General features: G+C 36.3%; 1 protein-coding gene across 1 annotated transcript; it reads right to left on the minus strand.

Moving 5' to 3' along the window:
* Positions 1-1659: 1659 nt before the first annotated feature.
* LOC106899004 (collagen alpha-3(IV) chain-like) lies at positions 1660-15982 on the minus strand (the record flags this gene model as incomplete). The annotated part of the gene is made up of 15 exons (XM_014960628.1): positions 15930-15982; positions 12965-13054; positions 11201-11245; positions 10676-10720; positions 10318-10380; positions 9544-9597; positions 8669-8695; positions 7977-8054; positions 6870-6932; positions 6413-6448; positions 6257-6298; positions 4732-4809; positions 3205-3267; positions 2890-2946; positions 1660-1704 (listed from the first exon to the last, which is right to left on the minus strand). Coding segments are annotated over exons 1-15 (801 nt in total), but the record flags the coding sequence as incomplete, so codon positions are not given.
* Positions 15983-20157: the final 4175 nt, after the last annotated feature.

The raw sequence follows: 20157 nt of genomic DNA on the forward strand, positions 1-20157 counted from the left end.
CTTTTAGCACAGCCATCAGTAATACCTAAGACGGAAAGCTTCAATCTTTCATGGCAATGGCAAGTGAGGGCGACTTGCCCAGGGGAAGAAATCCCAGGGCAGGACACGGTTTGGGTGCAGTTCCGTGTCTGTGGGAAATACTGCAGGTCTCTTATCCAAACCCGCCTTTGTACCAGCCCACTCCACCCACCCCAAAGTGGAGCAGGCTCTGATTTGTTCTACCTCTGCAAACTACTATTTCTGAAAGGGGAGAAACTGAACACAATGTAAGATTTTCACATTCAGTAACTCCCTTTCCCAGAACTTGGTCAGTCTGCACGATGGTGCCAATCTCAAGAGTTGTAAGCAAGACCAGGAGAGAAAATAGTGCAGGCTGCTGCTAAGGCTTTCTGCAAGTGTGTACATGCAAGGAAAAGGCACTTCTTGGAGGCTTATGCAGCTGAATTCGCTGCTAGTTAGTAAAGCTGAAATAGGACCAGAGCAATGACATGTCTTTGTCATGACACAAAGTTTAGCTGAGATAGTAGAACTTTGCGGTCTGTCACCCCATGTTCTTTGTCAGACTGGCCTGTGTTTAGACTGTTGGCAAAGGTCATTTTGGTATGATGAAGACAATGTCTTAGAGATACATGGAACAGGCTATTCTGACACTAAGAATTTTGATAAGGTGTTTGTAAGTTTACTGTGACCCTAATGATGTCGTTAAAGTGGAAGTGAAGTAAATATCGAAGAATTTATATTTAAGCAATTGAATACAGTATTCCAAATACATCTGAACAACTTCAGCTTTTAAATTAGTACACAAACAGGATAAAAGATGCCATTTTTTGACTAAAATTAAGAACTATATGATGACAAGATGACGGTTTTAAAATAAATCAGTCATTTTGTTTCATGGCAAGGTAGCTGTGACCTTGGCGATAACTAAGAGATACGTGGAATGGGCTATTCTGACACTAAGAATTTCGATAAGGTGTTTGTAAGGCTACTGTGACCCTAATGATGTCGTAAAAGTGGAAGTGAAATAAATATCGAAGAATTTATATTTAAGCAATTGAATACAGTATTCCAAATACATCTGAACAACTTCAGCTTTTAAATTAGTACACAAACAGGATAAAAAATTTTTTAACTAAAAATTTTTTAACTAAAATTAAGAACTATATGATGACAAGATGACAGTTTTAAAATAAATCAGTCATTTTGTTTCACGGCAAGGTAGCTGTGACCTTGGCGATAACTTTTCTTTGTAAAAGAATATATTTGATTCTAGTGATTAAAAATTATTCATTTTGCTTCTTGATTTATGCTGAAGGTGTAACACTTTTGCAAAAATTTCAATATGACTAGCCAGAACTAAACTCAGTAGAATTAATTTTTCATAACTTAAACGGTGTCTCAAACACAAGCAACAGCTATTTTTATTTTAAACGGAACAGACAACATCTATGAACTGAGCTTCTCTCTCCTGTATATATCTCCAAGGACATGGTGTGTCCTCACACAAAGCCAGCTGTGTGAAAGGAAATGTGTCACAGTGTATGCAAACCAACATTTGCCAACACATTCTGCAACGGGAAAAAGCTGTGAGAGGAAGATATGACTGAGATAAACAGAAGACTATCACTTAGAAAATGTATAGAAGGCTTCCTTCATTACCGGTAAGCCAGGTGGACCTGGGGCACCTTCTTTTCCAGGTGTACCCTACAAAGCAAAAACATAAAATTAGGAAAAAAATAAATTAGGAAGTTCAAAAAAGGGTACATTGCATTCAGAGACAACTAAATGCTGTGCATATAACTGTATTTTAGGTCTTTATAAATTTTGAAAAGCCTTTAAGGTTATTTTTCCAATGTTTATTGTTTCTAATCATAACTAATGTTCATAAAACTCTACAAAAAAGTAAAGTACAAAACTTTTAGTACTCTACACCAGAGACTCAAATAGAAACTAAAATTTCCATAATGTATAGGAAGAATAAAAATGACAAGTTGCTCTAAAGCATCATCATTGTTATAGCACCATCCAATTGAAGAAAGCACAATCTACAGATAGTACTGGTCTTGTCTGGCTACCTTTCCTTGTGGAAGAAAATTCATTACAACTACAAGAAGTATGGAAAAGTATATAAATATATATGTTTGGACTGAATTAAATATTTCATTGGAATATTTTTTTTCCTGATATTGCTTCCAAAATGTATTTGGAATCAGTACATTTTGTTCAGAAAATGTCCCAGAACATTTTGATTTTTTTGAATACTTAATGGTTGTACCCCGATTACATATTGGTAAACTGTTATTAATTCATACAGTTTGAGTTACTAAGAACCTGCATCTTTCATTGATTAGTTTTTATTTGAAGCTTTGAATGCAAAGTAGTAATTTAAATTCCCTGCAAAATTTAGATATACACAAGTAAATTATATTTTAATGCGTGTTCTTTTAAAAGTAAACATATGATTTTTTTTTTCCTCAGATTATTCTGTTAACAGAATAACTCTCTTATGAAAAATTTCTCCATGTCTCCACATAAATTAGTATGCTCAACTAACAGGTAAGTCTGCTGCCTTAAGTAAACCCAATGTTTTTAATTCTCTTCTACATTGACACTGGCACTATAAAGCCAGTATTTGCTCAGAAGAGCACTTTTTTTTTCTTTTCCCTAAGTTTCAACAATAGAACCTTTACAGCAAAAAAACCCCAGAAGTGCATCCACCATCAGCTGACCTCTACATCATGTACTTACGGTATGTGAGCCTATATGAACCATTATTTGATTTTCACCTCTCTAGTTTGGTTCACTAAGAAAAATAAAAACTGGAGTGCAAGACCAGTGCAAAATTGATTTGCAGAAAAGACTAACGTGTATTCAATTGTTTGTGGTTACCTGTGCTCCAGGTTCTCCTCGGTCACCCTTTTCACTTTGAGAATCACCATCTGGCCCCTGTAACAACAATGCCCTCAAGATACGCATGTTTTAAGCATCACATTTTCTAAATTAAATATATCTTTTATAATTTTGTTATCTTTTTAAAAAAGCATAAAAATATAGCACAGTTAGAATGCTATTAATAGGTATTCTATTCTATTCATTAAAGGTTGGAGTAAGCAGTGTAAATACTGGACTCTAAAGAGAAGCATTTACTAGGTGGTGCTGCCCAAACATCATTTGGATTTAAAAGATTTATTTCTGGTCACTTACTGTAAACCCCATTGGCCCTGGAAGCCCTCTTGATCCTTTTTCTCCTTTCTCTCCTTTCAAGTCCTATTATATAGAAAATCAAAATTTAGTATGGTCTCTTGGATTTTTCTGTGCTCGCCATAACACTCAAGGTGTACAAACAGGAAATCCCTATGTTATCAGCAAGCTTCTTTAAGCAGAGATGGTTTTACTTAAATGACTAAGAAACAGAAACTTCTTGTCAGCACTCTCACCTAAGTCTAGGATATTTGAAAAAGAAACTGGCTCTGCACATATTTCTGAACACGGAGAGTTCAAAACAGCTTACTGTGATTGCATGTAAGGGGACTGGAGTAAATAACCCCAGAAATGGCAAAAAATTACAAGCAAAAAACAAAATAAACCTTAGATGCTTCACTGGAGCTACAGTTACCTCCAATACATAAATGCAGGGGCTACCCATGCAATCCATGCCTAAGTGGGCTCAAGAGTAGATTACCCTGCTGTGTAGTACTGTTATAGATTGGGCCACATCCTGATGTTATTGTAATATGGACTGCCAAATTATTACTTTGTTAGAGTCATGCCCCAAACTATTTATGTAAGGAGTTTTGAGAGGGTTTAAAACCTTAATGCCCAATGTCTCTTAAAAATTACCATTCCCCCATGATAAACTGCCACAGCTGTGACTGGGAAGTGCTCCAGGTTGTCCATATTTGACTTAAACAGGGAAGAGCTGCCGTGTCTGAAAGCTGAACCTTGCTTCTGCAACCTTTCTCTTCCCTCCTCAATACAGTCTCAATGCAAAATTTACTTTTTATCTTAGCACACAATTGAGAGAGATTTGTGATAACTCCATGGATTAGATGCAAATTAAATAAGAAAAACAGTCAGGAACAGGTTGGAGTCCTGTTCTGTTAATATGTGAAGACTTAAAACTGTGTATCAACTACTGCTGCTTAAGTTCTACATAAGGACAAAATGCAAGAATTTTAATTCAGAAAGCAATACTTAAAATGAAAGCTGAATCAGAGTATTTCCTTTCTCCAGTAGTCATTGTTTTTCCAACACTTTCCAAGACTACTCAAGTTCCAGTAAAAACAATGAGAAAATAAGCTATGAAATGTACAGGAATGTGTTGCAAGCTTTTGTGAAACTCTGGCAGCTCAGTCCTGATATTTTCAGTAACAAGGCCCGGGGTCAGCACAGCTGTGGCTTTGATACCCATTCAGAAAACCCATGTTGATTTGGTGAAGCTAAAAGTGATTTACTTTTCCTGTCCTCAGAGATCCAGAGCAGGTGGGTTACTAATAAGCATTTAGCATTCCACTGGCATCGTGCAGATGTGCAATGTGAATACACAGCCCTCAGCTGAGCTGGCCACACAGACAACCTCTAAGAAGAGCTTAGTATCTAACTAAACGAGTCTGAACAATGTTAGGATGGGTAAAAGGAAATGCTATGGGAACAATGAAGATGAAGATGTCCTCTCAATTTAAAAGGTAGGAAGATGGCTAATCTGAACGTGATGTTTAACAATTTTACTACCGTCATGTTGTCTGGTCCGCTTAATGTCACAATAACGGTTCCTGGTGGCCCAGGGGGTCCAGTTAATCCAGTGTCACCCTTGAAAGAAAAAAGAAAAATAGAGACATTACAAGCAGTCTGGTTTTATTATTTGAAATTACTATTGCTATACTTTTGACATTGTGAAAAAAAATTGTGTCATTACACTTAGCTGTTAATAAAGTTATCATTTCTGTTTGCTTGCCATTTATCTTCCAATTAAAAAAGGCACATGGAAGACTTACAACTACTATAAAAACCTTCTCCTAGCTGAGAAGCATAAAAGTGCATATGCTGATTTCTGTTAAAGCATCTAGAATTGACTTAAAATTTTAATATTATTTGTTTAAAAGTTATACAACCATTTTAATTGCAAATCAAATAAAAATATCTCCTTGATGATAATTTTTCTCTCAACTGGATTAAGTCAATCAATAAAATACATTAACTGCCTTTGGTACATCCTCATAACTGCAGTCTGTGTATTACAGGGGGACAACTGTAACGTAGTGCTGATAGACAAAACCAGTTTTCATGCATCCTTAACATGAATATTGCAGTACACTTTTTCACTTAGGATCTTTTAGAACATGGAAAGTCCTAAATGCGATCTCTCCTGCGGAGCTCAACAAAACAATATCCACAATTTCCAGTGATTTTAAGCCAGTGGAATGCCTTTGTGCGCATTTGCAGTGTAACAGCAAAGAATGCATCACTCTTTCATAATGAAGAAAGATGCTCCATGATCATCTGAGCTGATGCTAATGAATGATCAGTTCTATTTACAGAAATTGTCCCAGAAAACTTCAAGCACATTCCTGGTAGTAAGTACAAAGTTAAAACCAATCCCACTGTCAGATAGAGCTGTTTCAGTTCACACCTTGACCTGTGCAGGTCAGGTAGCACAACTGTGAGGTGCCTCAACCTCTTGAAAGGATCCTTTAAGGACGTTCAGACTGACTACACTGGTCCTCCTACAATATATATATTTTTAGTCATTTATAGAATCACGGAATCATCTAGGTTGGAAGGGACCTCTAAGATCATTGAGTCCAACCAATTTCTAGCTATTGTCAATTATGAGATAGAAAGTAAGAACATGGATGACAAGTCATCCAACTTCTATTCAAAATCTGGGAGGTTTTCTAGCATCATCAAGGCTGACACCAAAAAGATGTTGGCCATAAGAAGTTGTGAGTCTAAAGATGCTATATATTTACCAGTGTTTACGTGCTTAGATAAGCATCTAGCAACACTGCAAATGATGCATAAATGAATTGAATGCTATGTGTTAGCAAATATTTACTACTGGCTCCTCTTAGGTTTCTACCCTTCTATCAGAAAGTTTATATCATTGTCTCTTATGTGAAAACACTTTGTCCTTAGATATTAATTGCCACGATTCCATTTTCCAATAAGACTTCCACACATTTCACCATAGTATATCAGAAAAAGCAGAAAACAGAAATAAAACTTTAAAAATGTTTAAAGCATTTTATACAATTACCTTTCTTCCTTTGTTTCCTATTACTTTCTGTCCCATAAGACCCTGTAAAAAAATCCCCAAATGTTATTTTTTTTAATTTAAAAACACCTACAAAACGAGTTAATTGATGTTACGCATAATAGGAATTTTTCGTTTTTATTACCAATCTGAGACTACCTTAGGTCCAGGAGGTCCTGCTTTTCCTGGCATGCCCTATAAAATAGGAAAAAAAAAATTTTCCTTATTATAAAAACTACAGCCTTCATCATCAATAGGTATTTTGAAGAACCCAATTTTCACATTAATTATATCACTTTTTTTATTATTTCTTCCACCTTTACAATCACAATTTGTCGTGAGTGGGTGACAGAATGCCTATACAGTCTAGTTGCAAGCATATCCATCTCTCAGATATACACATTAGTATTTAAAGTGAATTTATGGGTAATTATTTGAAAATTAAAATTTATGCTTTTGAAAACATGGAAATTATCTTGCATAAAAATAATCAAAGGGAACTGAAAAAAAAATCAGAAGTGTGCAGGAGAGGCAGGTAATTGCATTTGTGTAATTCCATAGGTTTCGGGGAAAATAATAGTTTAAAGTAACACCTGCAACATAAATTCATACTCACTGAAGGTCCTGGAGGGCCCTGTGGTCCAAGTTCTCCGGGATATCCTTGAGCACCCTGGGCACCCTGCGTGTTAAAAGAGAAACAGGAATAAATCTCCTGCAAGATTATGAGCAAACCAGAAGGCTAAATTCAATGAACAAACAACAAACAGGAGCAGCACTGTCTCTAGATTTCTTTTTCATGCCTCAGGATTACACGGAAGTATAATTTCTCCTCACTCCTTCATTGGTTGGCGGATGTTTTGAAACATGAGAAAATATATCCATTCTAAAACTAAACTACTCAAGTGAGGATATATGTCCTTTTTAGCTGTGGATATTCTCATAATCCATATAGTCCTATTGCTAGCCCTAATAAGCCTTAATATTTTGAATATTCTATGCAATAAATTCTGTACATTAAAGATTTATTTTCAAAGAAATGTAAAAAAAAATGCTTTATTTTACTTTAAATTTAATGTCCTCCACTTACTGTAACTGTCAAAAGAACAGTCTGCTCTGCCTTCTTTTATTGATCTTGATTTTTTAAATATGTATCATACTGTCTTCTGTTAGTACTCTAGATGTTGAGCAGCTCTGATCTGTTCAATCTTACTTCATGGGGAATTTTTGCAGTTGGACTAGTTGGTTGTTGTAGGTGCCCTTCAACTGAACTATTCTATTTTATTCTATATGTAGGTATAAACCCCTAAATCTATGACAATTTTTTCCTCCATTTCTAAAGTACTGTTGTCTGCAACCTGACTTCCCTATCTCAATTTACTAACACATAATGCACATTATTGGTTCTGATGGCAAAATTAATTACTGCTGTCTTGGTACACTCTATTTTGTAAAGTCAAAATAAAGACTTTGAATATATTCTATTAAACAGAATATATAAAGCTAATAATTTTTTTTAAGACACAACTATTTTCTGGTTTAGAAATTAGAGAGATAATTGTAAAAATACTTTATGTAAAAAATATAATATATGAAAATTACATTGAATATAAAAATACTTATATATATATGCTCACATATTATATATATAATGTGTTTTGCATAGAGAGATTATACATATAAAATTTTTCTATCTATCTCATATTCTGAATTAATTCTGAATTACCTGAAGTCCAGGCATTCCTGGCAATCCAGGATCACCTTTTGCACCATACCCTTGGTCATACACCTCTGCAGGGCATCCCTGGACAATTAGATAAAAAAGAAGATAAAAAGTTATGCTACAGAACTCTGTAGTGGAACAAATCTTCTAATACAGTTTGTAGGGAAATAAGCAACATCAGAGTTGCATAATGATGGCAACTGTCAGCTATGGATAGTTCTACCTTTAAAAAAGATTTTATTAAACAGAATATACTTTTTTCAGGCATTCCAGTTCTCTGTTAGGAGCAGTCTTCACTTCTGACGTAGCTACGTTACTCACCCCCAGTCTTGATCTTCAATTGTTTTAGTACTTTTTATCCCTTTAAAATGCTCTTTAGCGCATCTACAGATTTCCATATGAATTCATATGATGTTTGGGGATGAGGCTTATTTTTTTGTGTACTTGAAAGAGTTACATTCATTACATGCAATAACAATAATTGAAGGGGGAAAAAAAATTAAAACTGTTTTGTAACCTGGAGTGAATGCAACTAGTTCAGATGCAGCACCAAGGTTTGTAGCTGCTTCTTCCAGAAAGTAAACTTTCTGTTTCCCATGAATCAAGATGTTAGGAACTGTTTCCCAGCAGGGAAGATACACACAAACTGTTGATGACCAATAAACATTTCACGTAATATGGTGTAAATAACTGACCTTCTCTCCTTTGATGCCAGGAACACCCTAAGGATAAGAACAATCATACTATTAAAACAGAAAAGTAAAAGAGACAATCGTGAAAAGACACATTCTAAACATTTTCTAAGCTCGGTGAAAATAAAATTGCTCTTGAAGCACTTTATTTTCATGGACATGGTGTATAGTCAGGTACATGTTTACTATGTCAGACTCTAGTTTAAGAAGAAAGGGCATATTGTTAAAAAAAAGTCCAGTCTCACAGTTACAACTCTTCAAGTGAAGGTACAACAGTTTTGAAGCCTGACCTTAATAAAGAAATAAAATCAGGAGAACTGATACAGTAAAGATCATGTTTAGAAGTTATTAGATTTGAAGCTGCTGGAACTTGACAGACAGCATTCCTTTTCCTGTTTAGAAATTTCTTTTAAAAACACATTTCTACAGAGAAAAAACAAATCCTATGGTTAAGGCAATGCAGCCAAAATGAGAAGTTCTAGGTTTAATTCCTGTTTTTTATTGAGTTAATTACACCATATCCTCAAAGACATTTAGGGATGAACTGAGCCTGCAATCTATTAAATAGACGTAGGACACCTTTAGAGATGCAAGTGGCAAATTTTCCTGAGTATTCCTTGAGATAGTAAAGAGCTAACACCAGTCAGTGAATTTGCATGCACTCATTAACTAAGAAGTTGAGGTGCATGAAGTGGGCAGTCAATTAAGCATTACTTTTAACTTTGGTTTCTTCACCACAGAGTTTTCATATTAATAAAATGGAAATACCTACATATTTCAACTGTTGTCAATACCAGCCAATGTGAGACTTTCTACTCCTTCAAGTAAACAGCTTTATGTGGTAGAAATGTACACAATCATGAAATTCAGACACCTACTGGAATGCCCGGAGCCCCTCTTCTACCTGGAGGACCTGGAAAACCTTGATCACCCTGAAAGCAGCAAGAGTGACTGTTAATGCATATTATTGTTTATTATTTGGTCTGATTTTAGAAAATGTGATTACAAAAGAAGCTTTTTTATGTTATCATACTAAAATTGTGAGTTGTATTACCACCATATTTGGTAAAAGGGGCACAGCCACACCCTATGGGTCTTGACTTCTGTCTCAGCCACCACGTTTTATTACCTACGTCAGATCAGTTCGCTGTTTCACTAGAAATGTATGATTTTCTATAGTAAGCATTCTTCTGACTCCCTCTTTCAGGATGCTGGAAGCACTTGCTCATAGCGCAAAGGAAAACTAGTAAACCTGCAGCTTCACATTAAGCCTTTTAACCGATTTCAGGATTTATGAATTTTCAACTGCAAGCTAGATACTGGTAAAATAAAATTAAGTATCTATGTCTTCTATTTCAACAGAAGGACAGGCTGGACAAAACTAGTTAGGTCTCCTGGATTTAATGAAAAAAGTTTTATCTGTCAAAATATCAAATAACGATCTTAACTTTTTAGCAGAAGCCATTAGCATACATTATTTAGCTGTCTATCTTACACAAAAAGGCAGCACTTTTCCTTTCTCTGGCCTCATGATTCAAATTTTTCATACTTGATAAAAACTTGTTGTATATTGAGGGAAAAATTCAGAATGCTTTTTGGCCATTCCTAAGCATAGCCAAACACAATCTCTGTAAGATTCTGTTTATCTGTACCTTCGTGCCGTTGCACCCTGGAACACCCGAGCGCCCAGGAGGACCAGCAGTTCCCGGTTCACCCTAAAAAGAAGCGCAAAATTGACACAAGCTTTGTTTTTGCACATTCATATTACCCTACAGCAACACTGAAAGAGTTTATGTTGGAGCAGTGTTTCACAAGACTTGACAGATTACAATGTGTTCTTAAATCATTACAATGAGTAAGAATTGCTGATGCTAAGATTTTTATCTCTAAGCTAATTGACGGGGACAATGCTGACATTTAGACTAGCGTGAGCACATTTGGCTGAGGATGGTTGTGTACTGAAGACCATACTAAAAGCAAAATGGTTAAATTGGTGTCAGTTTTACTTACTGGAAGGCCTGGGGGACCTGAAAATCCAGGTAATCCTGGGACTCCCTGATGATATAAAAACAGAAGAATAATATTACAAATATTAAGCAAAAGCTCATGATGCAATTTTTCTTTGATCGTATTAATAAGAAGAATGAATGCAAGTATGATTCTATCAAACGATCATTATTTCCTCTAACCCTTATGTCTTTGAACCAAGGCTAATGGCAGTTTATGCACTGTTAACATAGACTGGTTTTGCCCACAGAAAAAAAACCAACAAAACATCTCTTCATGGAATCTGACTTTTTCATAGCACACTCCAATACTAAATACATACAGCATGAATCTTGTACATAAGGCGCAGCAAAAAAGGCAAAAGTTCTAAAAAGCAGATAATGCATGTGCATACTCTGGGTCACAAATTTTAAAAATACTTTAAAATCATATATAATGTTTTGGTTCTATTTTTCACAGAGTATTGAACCAGGCTGGCATTTAACATGACATTTAAGATACAAGTTTGTTTAAAACAGAAATACTTACTCGTATACCTTTGGGTCCAACTAAGCCTGTGAGCCCTGGAGAACCCTGGTTCACAAATGGAAAACAACATATTTCAATATAATTGAGAAAAAGCACATGTATGTTAACAGGACATGCAATGTTTTTAATACCAATACCAACACATGCACATGAAACTATGTAAATAAATATATTATTTGACTATTACAGACACTAAAGCAAACAAGCATTTAATACAACTCACATAAATCGTGGCATCTTGCCATCCCTTTCAGTCTTTACAGGGGATATATCTCATCATCGGTCAAAAAAATAACAGTCAGGGTTTGTTGAAAAAGCATTTACTATGGATCTGTTCAAACTGTGAGACCTGGAAGTGCTTCCCTGTGAGGAAAAAGCTGGAAGGCTTCCTGATACAGGTGATGTCCATGTAATGACCAGGTACATGCATGTACCAGCCACTCCCACCTGCACATGGAAAGGAAAGCCAGGAACAAGCTGAAAGTGGACTAAGCAGAAAAGGAGAGCAAGGCTGAAAGAAGACAGCAAAGCATGCCCCAGCACAGTCTAGACAGAACCTGCTAGAATTGGTTCAAGACACTTCAAGCTTTACTGATAATAAGACTTTTATCATTCCCAGAAAGGAAATGGGGAACGTACAGAACTGCATAGCTCCTAAAAACCCAGGCAACATCTTGTTTAAGACAATGTACAGCCATTGAATAGGAAAAGCTAACTGGAATACACTCCAATAGATGGCACTCGGGCTAACAGAGATGTTCTTCCTAGTGAAATTATCCTTAGTTTTTGCCATTCTTGCAGAAGTTATTATCACTTATTAAAAGGGAAATGCTCTACTAAACACTTTTCAGTGAGTTCAAATAAATGGCTCATCAACATGTATGAGATCCACCATGAGCATCAGTTCTACAAGATACTGTAAAAATGAGACAGGACAGAATAATACAACAATACCCAAACAAATCAAAATTATGAAACCTATTTGTACAAAGTATGGATAAGTGCTGGAGCCACATTAGCGCAGGTCCTAAACATAATGTGATTGTGGCAGTACCTTCCTAATTTATACTATGGCTGCGTTCAGACCATATTTACACACAAATAATTTGTTCGCCAAAGTCAGTTTACTGATCACAGTAAGAGTGCTGTTCCTCAAGACAAATATAAATACAACGGTTTTTAATGAGCAATTTATTTGTATTTTTCTGCTCATGCAGGAGTCATTGAAAATTTATATTTGGTCTCAGTTTAGGCATATTGGAAAGAAAGAAAGTCCAAGTCACTGAAGTCACTCTCTCCATACTGCAGGCAACTAGGTATTTCCTAAAATGACCAAGATCTATCTTTACAATGACCTTTTCCTTCAAATTTTCTTAAATCTTTTATTTGTCTCAGTAATAGCTTGTTTTCTCTCTTACCATCAATACATGTCAGAGTATACTGTTAAGACAAAATTGAGTTATGCTGCTAAAGTATATTTAGACCCATGTTCATTGCCTCTTGCAGTTCAGACCAGGTGCTTTAGCACTGGCCACTGCAAAAGCCCATGCTCTTATCAGCTACTTTGACTCCATCAAAAAATGACCATTGCTGCTGATGAGCACACAACATCCCTCACTGAATAGGAGACTCTGAAACAGGTTTTGTTTTGGTTTGGTTTTTTAATTCTCTGGGTAGAATTCTCTACCCAGTCAGAGCTCACTTTCACAGTCAAGCACAGTAGTTTCTCTGTGTGTGTCTCTTGTGCCTCACATACACACCTACCTTTGGTCCCTGTGGCCCTGGAGGCCCTTCTGGACCAGGAAAGCCTCTATGACCAGGTGGACCTGGAAGACCAGGAAAGCCTTTTTCACCCTGTAAACATTAAGAGAATGACATTCTTAAAATACCCATAAATTCTCCTTTTGATAACTTATTTCTAAGGCATTCATTACTTTCACTACCTCTTAACTTCTACAGATCAGTTTGTTACTGTGGCAGATGTGTTACCCTTGCCCATACCGACCTGTTTTGTCATCCAGCCTATCTGCTGTCTAGGCCACATGGTATCACTGCAGTAAGGCACTCATAAGTATGGCTGAAGGTATCAGAAGACAAGAGTACTCAAGATTTTACATAGTACAGAAGTTAACTGGCAGCATGAAAAGTTTAAGAAAGCAGCTGATATATTCCTTGTTAATATTGCTATATCATGTTTAGTCCCTAGAAGTGACACAAATCCAAATCCATTCTAGCAGCCCTAATTTGTAGTTGGCAAACTTAATGGTGGCTGCTGCTGTACAGCAAGGTCAGTTCCAAATCATCAGTACCTCTCTTCATGCAAGCCACAGAAAGAGTGGGAGTCAACTGCAACAAAACCATCTAGATAGAATAACAGAAGTTTGCTTTAAGCAACAAATTTATAAATTGTTCTGACTCTCAGAGATTAAGACACTCAATTAATTTCTCCTGTGTTTTTTAAGGTGAAGTTCAAATAACCAAACCAGTTTTGGTAAAGGAAACAAAAGATTAAAGCTACATGAAGAGAATACAGGAGGGTAAGTTACAATGGAAGGGGCATTTTCAGTTTTTTATTTAAATATAATGATGATGCAAGTCTTATCTTGGCTAAAATAAAGTGCTTCAAGGCTAGAAATTAACAGAAAAGGTGTTTCAGCTCTTTAGATAGCAGCAATTTAGCACGCTCAACTTTACTTCAGTGAAGAGCTGCCTATTCCAGACCTTTTACATCACAGCGTGGCATGGGAGAGAGAGGATGGAGCCATCGATTCTTTCACAGCCAATTTTGCCATTGCTTTATCAGGGGAGAGTTATACAAAAAAGCATTTGGAATCTGCTGTGCAGAAGTTCTGGTATCTTATTATTTGATATACAAGATAGGATGCAAAAGAAGCCTCGGGGTAGTCAAAATTCCTTGGCTTGTCCCTCCACCAATTCTTGCCCCTCAAAATCCCACAAACTCAACAGATTTTAAATAGATTCTGAATTTAAAAAAAAATAAATATTAAAAGATAAAATATCATCCCAGAATATTTTAACACAAATCAAAATAAGAATTGTATTAATAAGTTTCAGTGATATCTGTAGCAGGAACCGGCACAGATTTTTGCAACAGATCATTTATTTCATCCCCCCCAAGAAAAGCAGAGAAGGATACTGCTATCCCAAGCCGTGCCGCTGGAGGGCGCGAGGCACTAACTCACGGGAAAAAGGAAGCCAGAAGCCCTGGAGCACCCTCCACCGACGGCAGCCAGGGACGGGACGGGACGGGACGGGACGGGACGGGACGGGACGCCCTCCAGGCCCGCTCAGCACCGCGCTCCCCCGACACCTCCGCTCCCCCCCGAACACCACAGGCAATTTCAGCCACACTTTCTTCGATAAAGAGGATCAGAGAATCCTCAAGTTGGGGAATTTCTTAACATTGAACAGTTCTCAAAACGTATTGATTAACGTCATTGTTCTGACTTTCCGAAGCTGCCTGTAAAACTTCAGCAGTGTAAACAATGATTAACTCCTTCCTACTAATTGCTTAGTTGCTTTAACATGGAACCGATGGAGACAAGTTACAGGTATTCATTCTAATTAATATTTCTCTTTTAGTGGGCAGCTTATTTTTTTCTAATCTTTCAAGTGCTCTCAATTTTGCTGTCTAGGAAAAAGTCAGGTTAACCCAACTAAGAACATGAAAAATAAGCACCGAGATTTTACTAAAGACATGAGTATTCTCCTTCCCTGCTTATGAAAATATGTTTTAATAATGAACATATTTACTTTGAGAGAACTTTTCTCTGCCACTGAAATGAAGCTTCCTAAAGGCAAGACTAGCAGTATTTACTGTGGTGAAATATGACATCTTTTCTTGGTAATAAAAGTGCAGGAGGAAAGTTATGAGTAATTCTTTACTGGCCAGATGTGTGGGACTAATCAAAACCCTAAGTGTATATAGACATCTGGAATTTACTGAGAAGGTTCAGCAGGGCAATGACTGTGTCCACAGTTAGCCTGAATGACAACCATGACTTCTTTAATAATGCCCCTTTCATTTGTGAATCAGTTGTTTTTCCAATTACAAGCAGGAGTTTGAAAGAATTTTTGGCATTTGTGTAATTCAGGTTTGTATAAAAGCCACTCGGAGCCTCTGCCAAGCTACTACTGCCAACAGCCAGGCTGCAGCTCTGCTGCTTTTGATGGATTTGGTGCTGTTCCCTCACTGCTGGCAAGGGGATCCTGATTAGGACCCAGAAACTCATCCCCTGTCTCGATCCGCAGGAGATTGATCTGTTTGATAGCGGTGCATTTAGCTTTCCTTCAGGAACTGGGAAAGGAAGGGGGAGAGATGGGCAAGGTCTAAAGATGGGAAGAGGGAAGCACTGAACACGACACTCTCGATGGCATTATGAAAGCTGTAACAGGAGAGCTGCTGCCAGGGTAATGGCATCTGTGGGCATTTGTTAGGAGTTTGTGAAAGGACCTAGTGCTTTGGACAGTTGTACTTCTGTTGGCGTTCAAACATCATGCAACACTGTAAACAAACTTACACGTTTAAAAAAAAAATAAATTAAAAGTCTTCTTAGTTAAACAGTGTGTCCTTCTACAATTCTTCGTAGACTCTGTTGACAGAATACTGTCACAAAATAAATTCACTCGCAATATCAACTCCACTAATATATTAATGATTTCCAGGGATAAGCTAATCTTAAAAGAGGAAAAATATATTTGTTCTTACCTTATTACCTTTCATACTATCGCAAAAGCAGGGACTTTTACCTTTGCATACACAGCCCTGAAAAACAAGACAACAAATTTTATAATAAAATTATTTTTCTCATTGTGTCATTTGGTGAGGGGCAAATGAGATGTCAGTGATTTTAGTAAGGTAATCTTTTCACAATACAACTACAATTTCACTAATACAACTTTAAATTAAAAAAAAAAGGTTTTGAAGAGTGGCAATTCACAACAGTGGAAAAGAGCTCATTATTCCTCTGCACTGTCTTTTGAGACAGATAAGGGCACTAGTTTAATTTCATCGTTGGGGTAAAGGCCAAGAAGCCATGCTTAACGCCACCAGGATTATAATATCAGTATAAAGTGTAAAATTCAAGAGTTTGGGCTCACAGCACTAAACACTGATGATTCTTTAAAAAACTTACTATAAAAGCAAACACATATACTGATACTGGTTTAGATTACAATGGTATTATTTTTATTTTAATCTCTTAAGCAGTAATTTTCTGACATTTTTCTAGCTGCGTTCACCTCCTGACACTGGCTTATAGCACCCCATAGAATTACAAAGGACCCTCAACTTTGTTGTTTCTTAATTCTGGAAGTTTCCTGAGTCAAGCTGCATCGCAGCAAGTGACATCCCTCACACAGGGATGTCCCCACTCCTGCAGCAAGTCCTGGGCTGCAGCTGCTACCAGCATGTCTGTATCTTTAGGTGGGTCTGCAGTTCAGAGCCCTCCTTGGAGGGCTGTGTTGAGCCTGTGACCCCTCCTGCTGCAGTATGGCATGGCTATCTGGGGGAAATGACAATTTGGGAAAATTCAGTGATTAATCCAATATGAAGAGACATTCTTTTTTTTTTTATTGGTCACACTTAAGTGAAAAAAAAATAAAATACAAATAATCCTTTGTTAGATGTAAATATCATACATACTAAAATATCACTGATGTTACTGAAGCCATATATTTCATACAGACGTAAACCGCATTATTGTCCTTCATTGTACACTTAAATTTTTTCCTTTGTTTTTGAAGGTCTTGCTGAATGACTTTTTCGATCATACCACTGTAGAAAGAGAGTTATTTTTTAGTTTATCCTCCCAACTAAGTATATATGTTTATCACGATGACAGTATACTATGGTATAGGTACAGACAATAAGAAAAAGGCCACTGTCACATACTGGTTATGAAGATGTTTTCTAAGTTACATAAAATTTAGAAAAGAAGGAAGAATTTTATTTTTTTTCTTACATGATTAAAGCCTTCAAGATGGTATGATATGAAATTTCTATTTAGATCCTGAAGATAGAATTAATTAACCCTACAGCTGGTCATAATACAACAGCAGCACTGTTCCAAATTTATAACTTTTCCAGTGCTGTTCTCAAAAGAACAGAAAACAAAAGTTAGAGGGGAAAAAAATGTTCTCCATTACAATTTAAAATGATAAGGTCAGATTCTCATTAAATTTAAGTTTTCCTGTAGCAATCTGTTCAGGTAAAACATTTTACAGAATTAAAAAACATCTTTCCTTCCCACAAGCTACAATCTATTTCTTTTCTCTTTATCATCCAAAACTGAGGTCTGTGGTTATCAGCTACCTGCTTCCATTTCTTCCATATTCAGGGTGTTTGTCTCTTTCCATTGATTACATGGGAAATTTGACATCTAGTTTGGAACAACTCCTCCAGTCTCTTCTGGTGCCTCTTTTAGGATGGAGGAAAGATTTTGGAAGTACTTGCTGTTCTCTGTGGACTAGACCATTACCGACAGTAGCTGCCTGTCTTTTAGGTGGCTAACGTTAGTTGAGATGATGACACCATCTATTAATTTAAAAAAAGATGCAGGGGGTGTTTCTCCAGTGAACAGCTATTTTAATGTTCTTTTACAAAATAAAACAGAAATTAGAATCAATTGACCATGACAAGCAAATTCTCCAAGAAATGATTGTGTCTGCCTGTGCTCTACAGACAGATCAATAGGTGATTATGATGTCTCAAGCTAGATTTTCAGAGAGTTGCAAACATTAAATACTTAATTGTTTGGCATATTTAAAGAAGACTCTTTATTCCCCTGATCTGACAACTAAAATTCAAAGAGTACTGCACCAGAAATTTGGAAAACAGGGGTGCCATGTAAAACAGAAACCATATGACTATACTACCTTTATTATTATTTTAATCAATATGATTATATCACCAGAGACACAAGAATAAATACTAGTGCAAAATTAACAACAAACAGTATCCTGATTTCTTCTTGGTGAGGTCCATCACTTTGGCACTGGATAATCTAAATTCACCAAGTTATATGATAGATGTCTTAAGCCTTTAAGCATAAATACCAGAGGATAAAGTGACATATCTCTCAAAACAATTTTGGCATAACCTATAAGAGAACCAATTTTCTTGTTTCCTATTCAATAACAGTACCTTCCATCCCAAAGTATTCTCTTCAAAATAGGTGACAGAGGCTATATGTCTGCTAAGCAATATAAAACCACTAACTGTTCAGTGTTCAGCATCCTAAGGAAAGATGTAAACACAGTACACAATAAAAGTAGTCTTAAATTGCAGGCACTACATTTTACTGCTATACAGGGCTGGTGAGTGTCTCAAGCTATCACATTCTTAAGTCTTGCATATGAAAATTGTAAATTAACAATAGGATCTTATGAGACCCATTTACTCAGCAGTCTCAACCGCTGAAGCAAAGATTTAGTTTACAAATTTAGTGTACACACATCCGAGTCCAGTAAAGGTGCTGTTTTATTGAGAAAAAAAATGCTTACAGTATTCCACATTCTCTGAACTACTTCAGTGTAACTGGGATCATATCCTGTCTGACCAGAGAGAGCTTTCCTGATAAATAGCCACACCTGGCTTTGAATTTTCCTAGTACCAGTTTATTCACCATTATAATTCTGTAGACCTTCATGGAGTTGCACCTTTTTTCTACCTGTGAAAATAAAACTAGAAGCAGATGCTTTGCAGTATTTGTATGCAAAGCAGTTTTCAGGACATGTAGAGAAATCACCAAATGAAATGACTCTTCTATAACAAGTATAATCTGCAGAAAGTTTTATATGTACAGATACAGGAGAAATTGTTCACTTATAATCCAGCTAATTCAATGTGAAGTTAATGCATGAACATGCAGAAACTTACGATGCTACATAACTAAACAAGGTTATTGAACTATTTAAAGAAAAAGAGCCTTTGCTCTTCAAGAAGTCAGAATGCTTAGAATGTGTTTAATTTGCCATTAGTAAGCTTTCAGATCAATTTAGGTCTTTTTGTGTATGCATCTCACTTTAAACTAAACTGAAAAGACCAAAGATGATTTTACATTACACAGTCAGTTAGTTGGATAATACTACATGTTTTGGCATATGATTTTTACGTAAGATTAGATTCTGTCTTCTGTAAAGGAGCCTTGAACCAAAAACTCATTGCTCACTTACACTACTGGATGTTTCCGCATCCTTGCGAGAAGCCTGCAGCTCCTTTACCAAAGGATCGTAACAAAACACGAGTATATTGCCAGGTTATAAGACAAGGACACTGAATATTACTTATTAATGACTTACTCAAAATCCTTACAATAACATCTCCATAAGTAAATTCATTAGCAAAGCTACAGGTTTACTTCATGTTTTTCATTATTGTGATTTTTATAATAATCACCTACCTTTATTTTAAATATTTAGATACAGTAGATGACACTAGATTTTTGATCTAAAAATCAACGCTAATAGATAAAGCCAGATCATTATATGAATAACAAATCAAATGAATTCACCAATGCACCAAAACTTTAAAAACCCCAACACTTGATGTGAGTAATTTATATAGAGTTCCTTTCAAAGCTGGTTTTGAGTGACAGTAGTAGTATTCTACGTTCTTTAAATACTTACAGTTGTACATGCTGAAACACATTTTCTGCAGTGGCTAATTTTTGATTTGGCGGGTGCCCCCTTATCTGTAACACTGAATTGCCCTTCCTACACTATGGGATTGGATTCTATGGGGTTCTGACCTCTTCCTGCCCCCAATTCAGAGACTAAATTAAGTACCTGCCTAGAAAGTGTTCCAGTCCTCTCCGCCACTGAATCCCTTGAAGAAATGACAAAGATAGAAGGAAGAAATAACATAGTACACACTACATTGTTACCTATACAAAGCTTAATGCAGATTCAGCATGGCACTGCTACTCGACCATCGC

Source organism: Calidris pugnax, unplaced genomic scaffold (assembly GCF_001431845.1).
Source record: "Calidris pugnax isolate Ruff unplaced genomic scaffold, ASM143184v1 scaffold398, whole genome shotgun sequence".
NCBI lineage: Eukaryota > Metazoa > Chordata > Aves > Charadriiformes > Scolopacidae > Calidris > Calidris pugnax.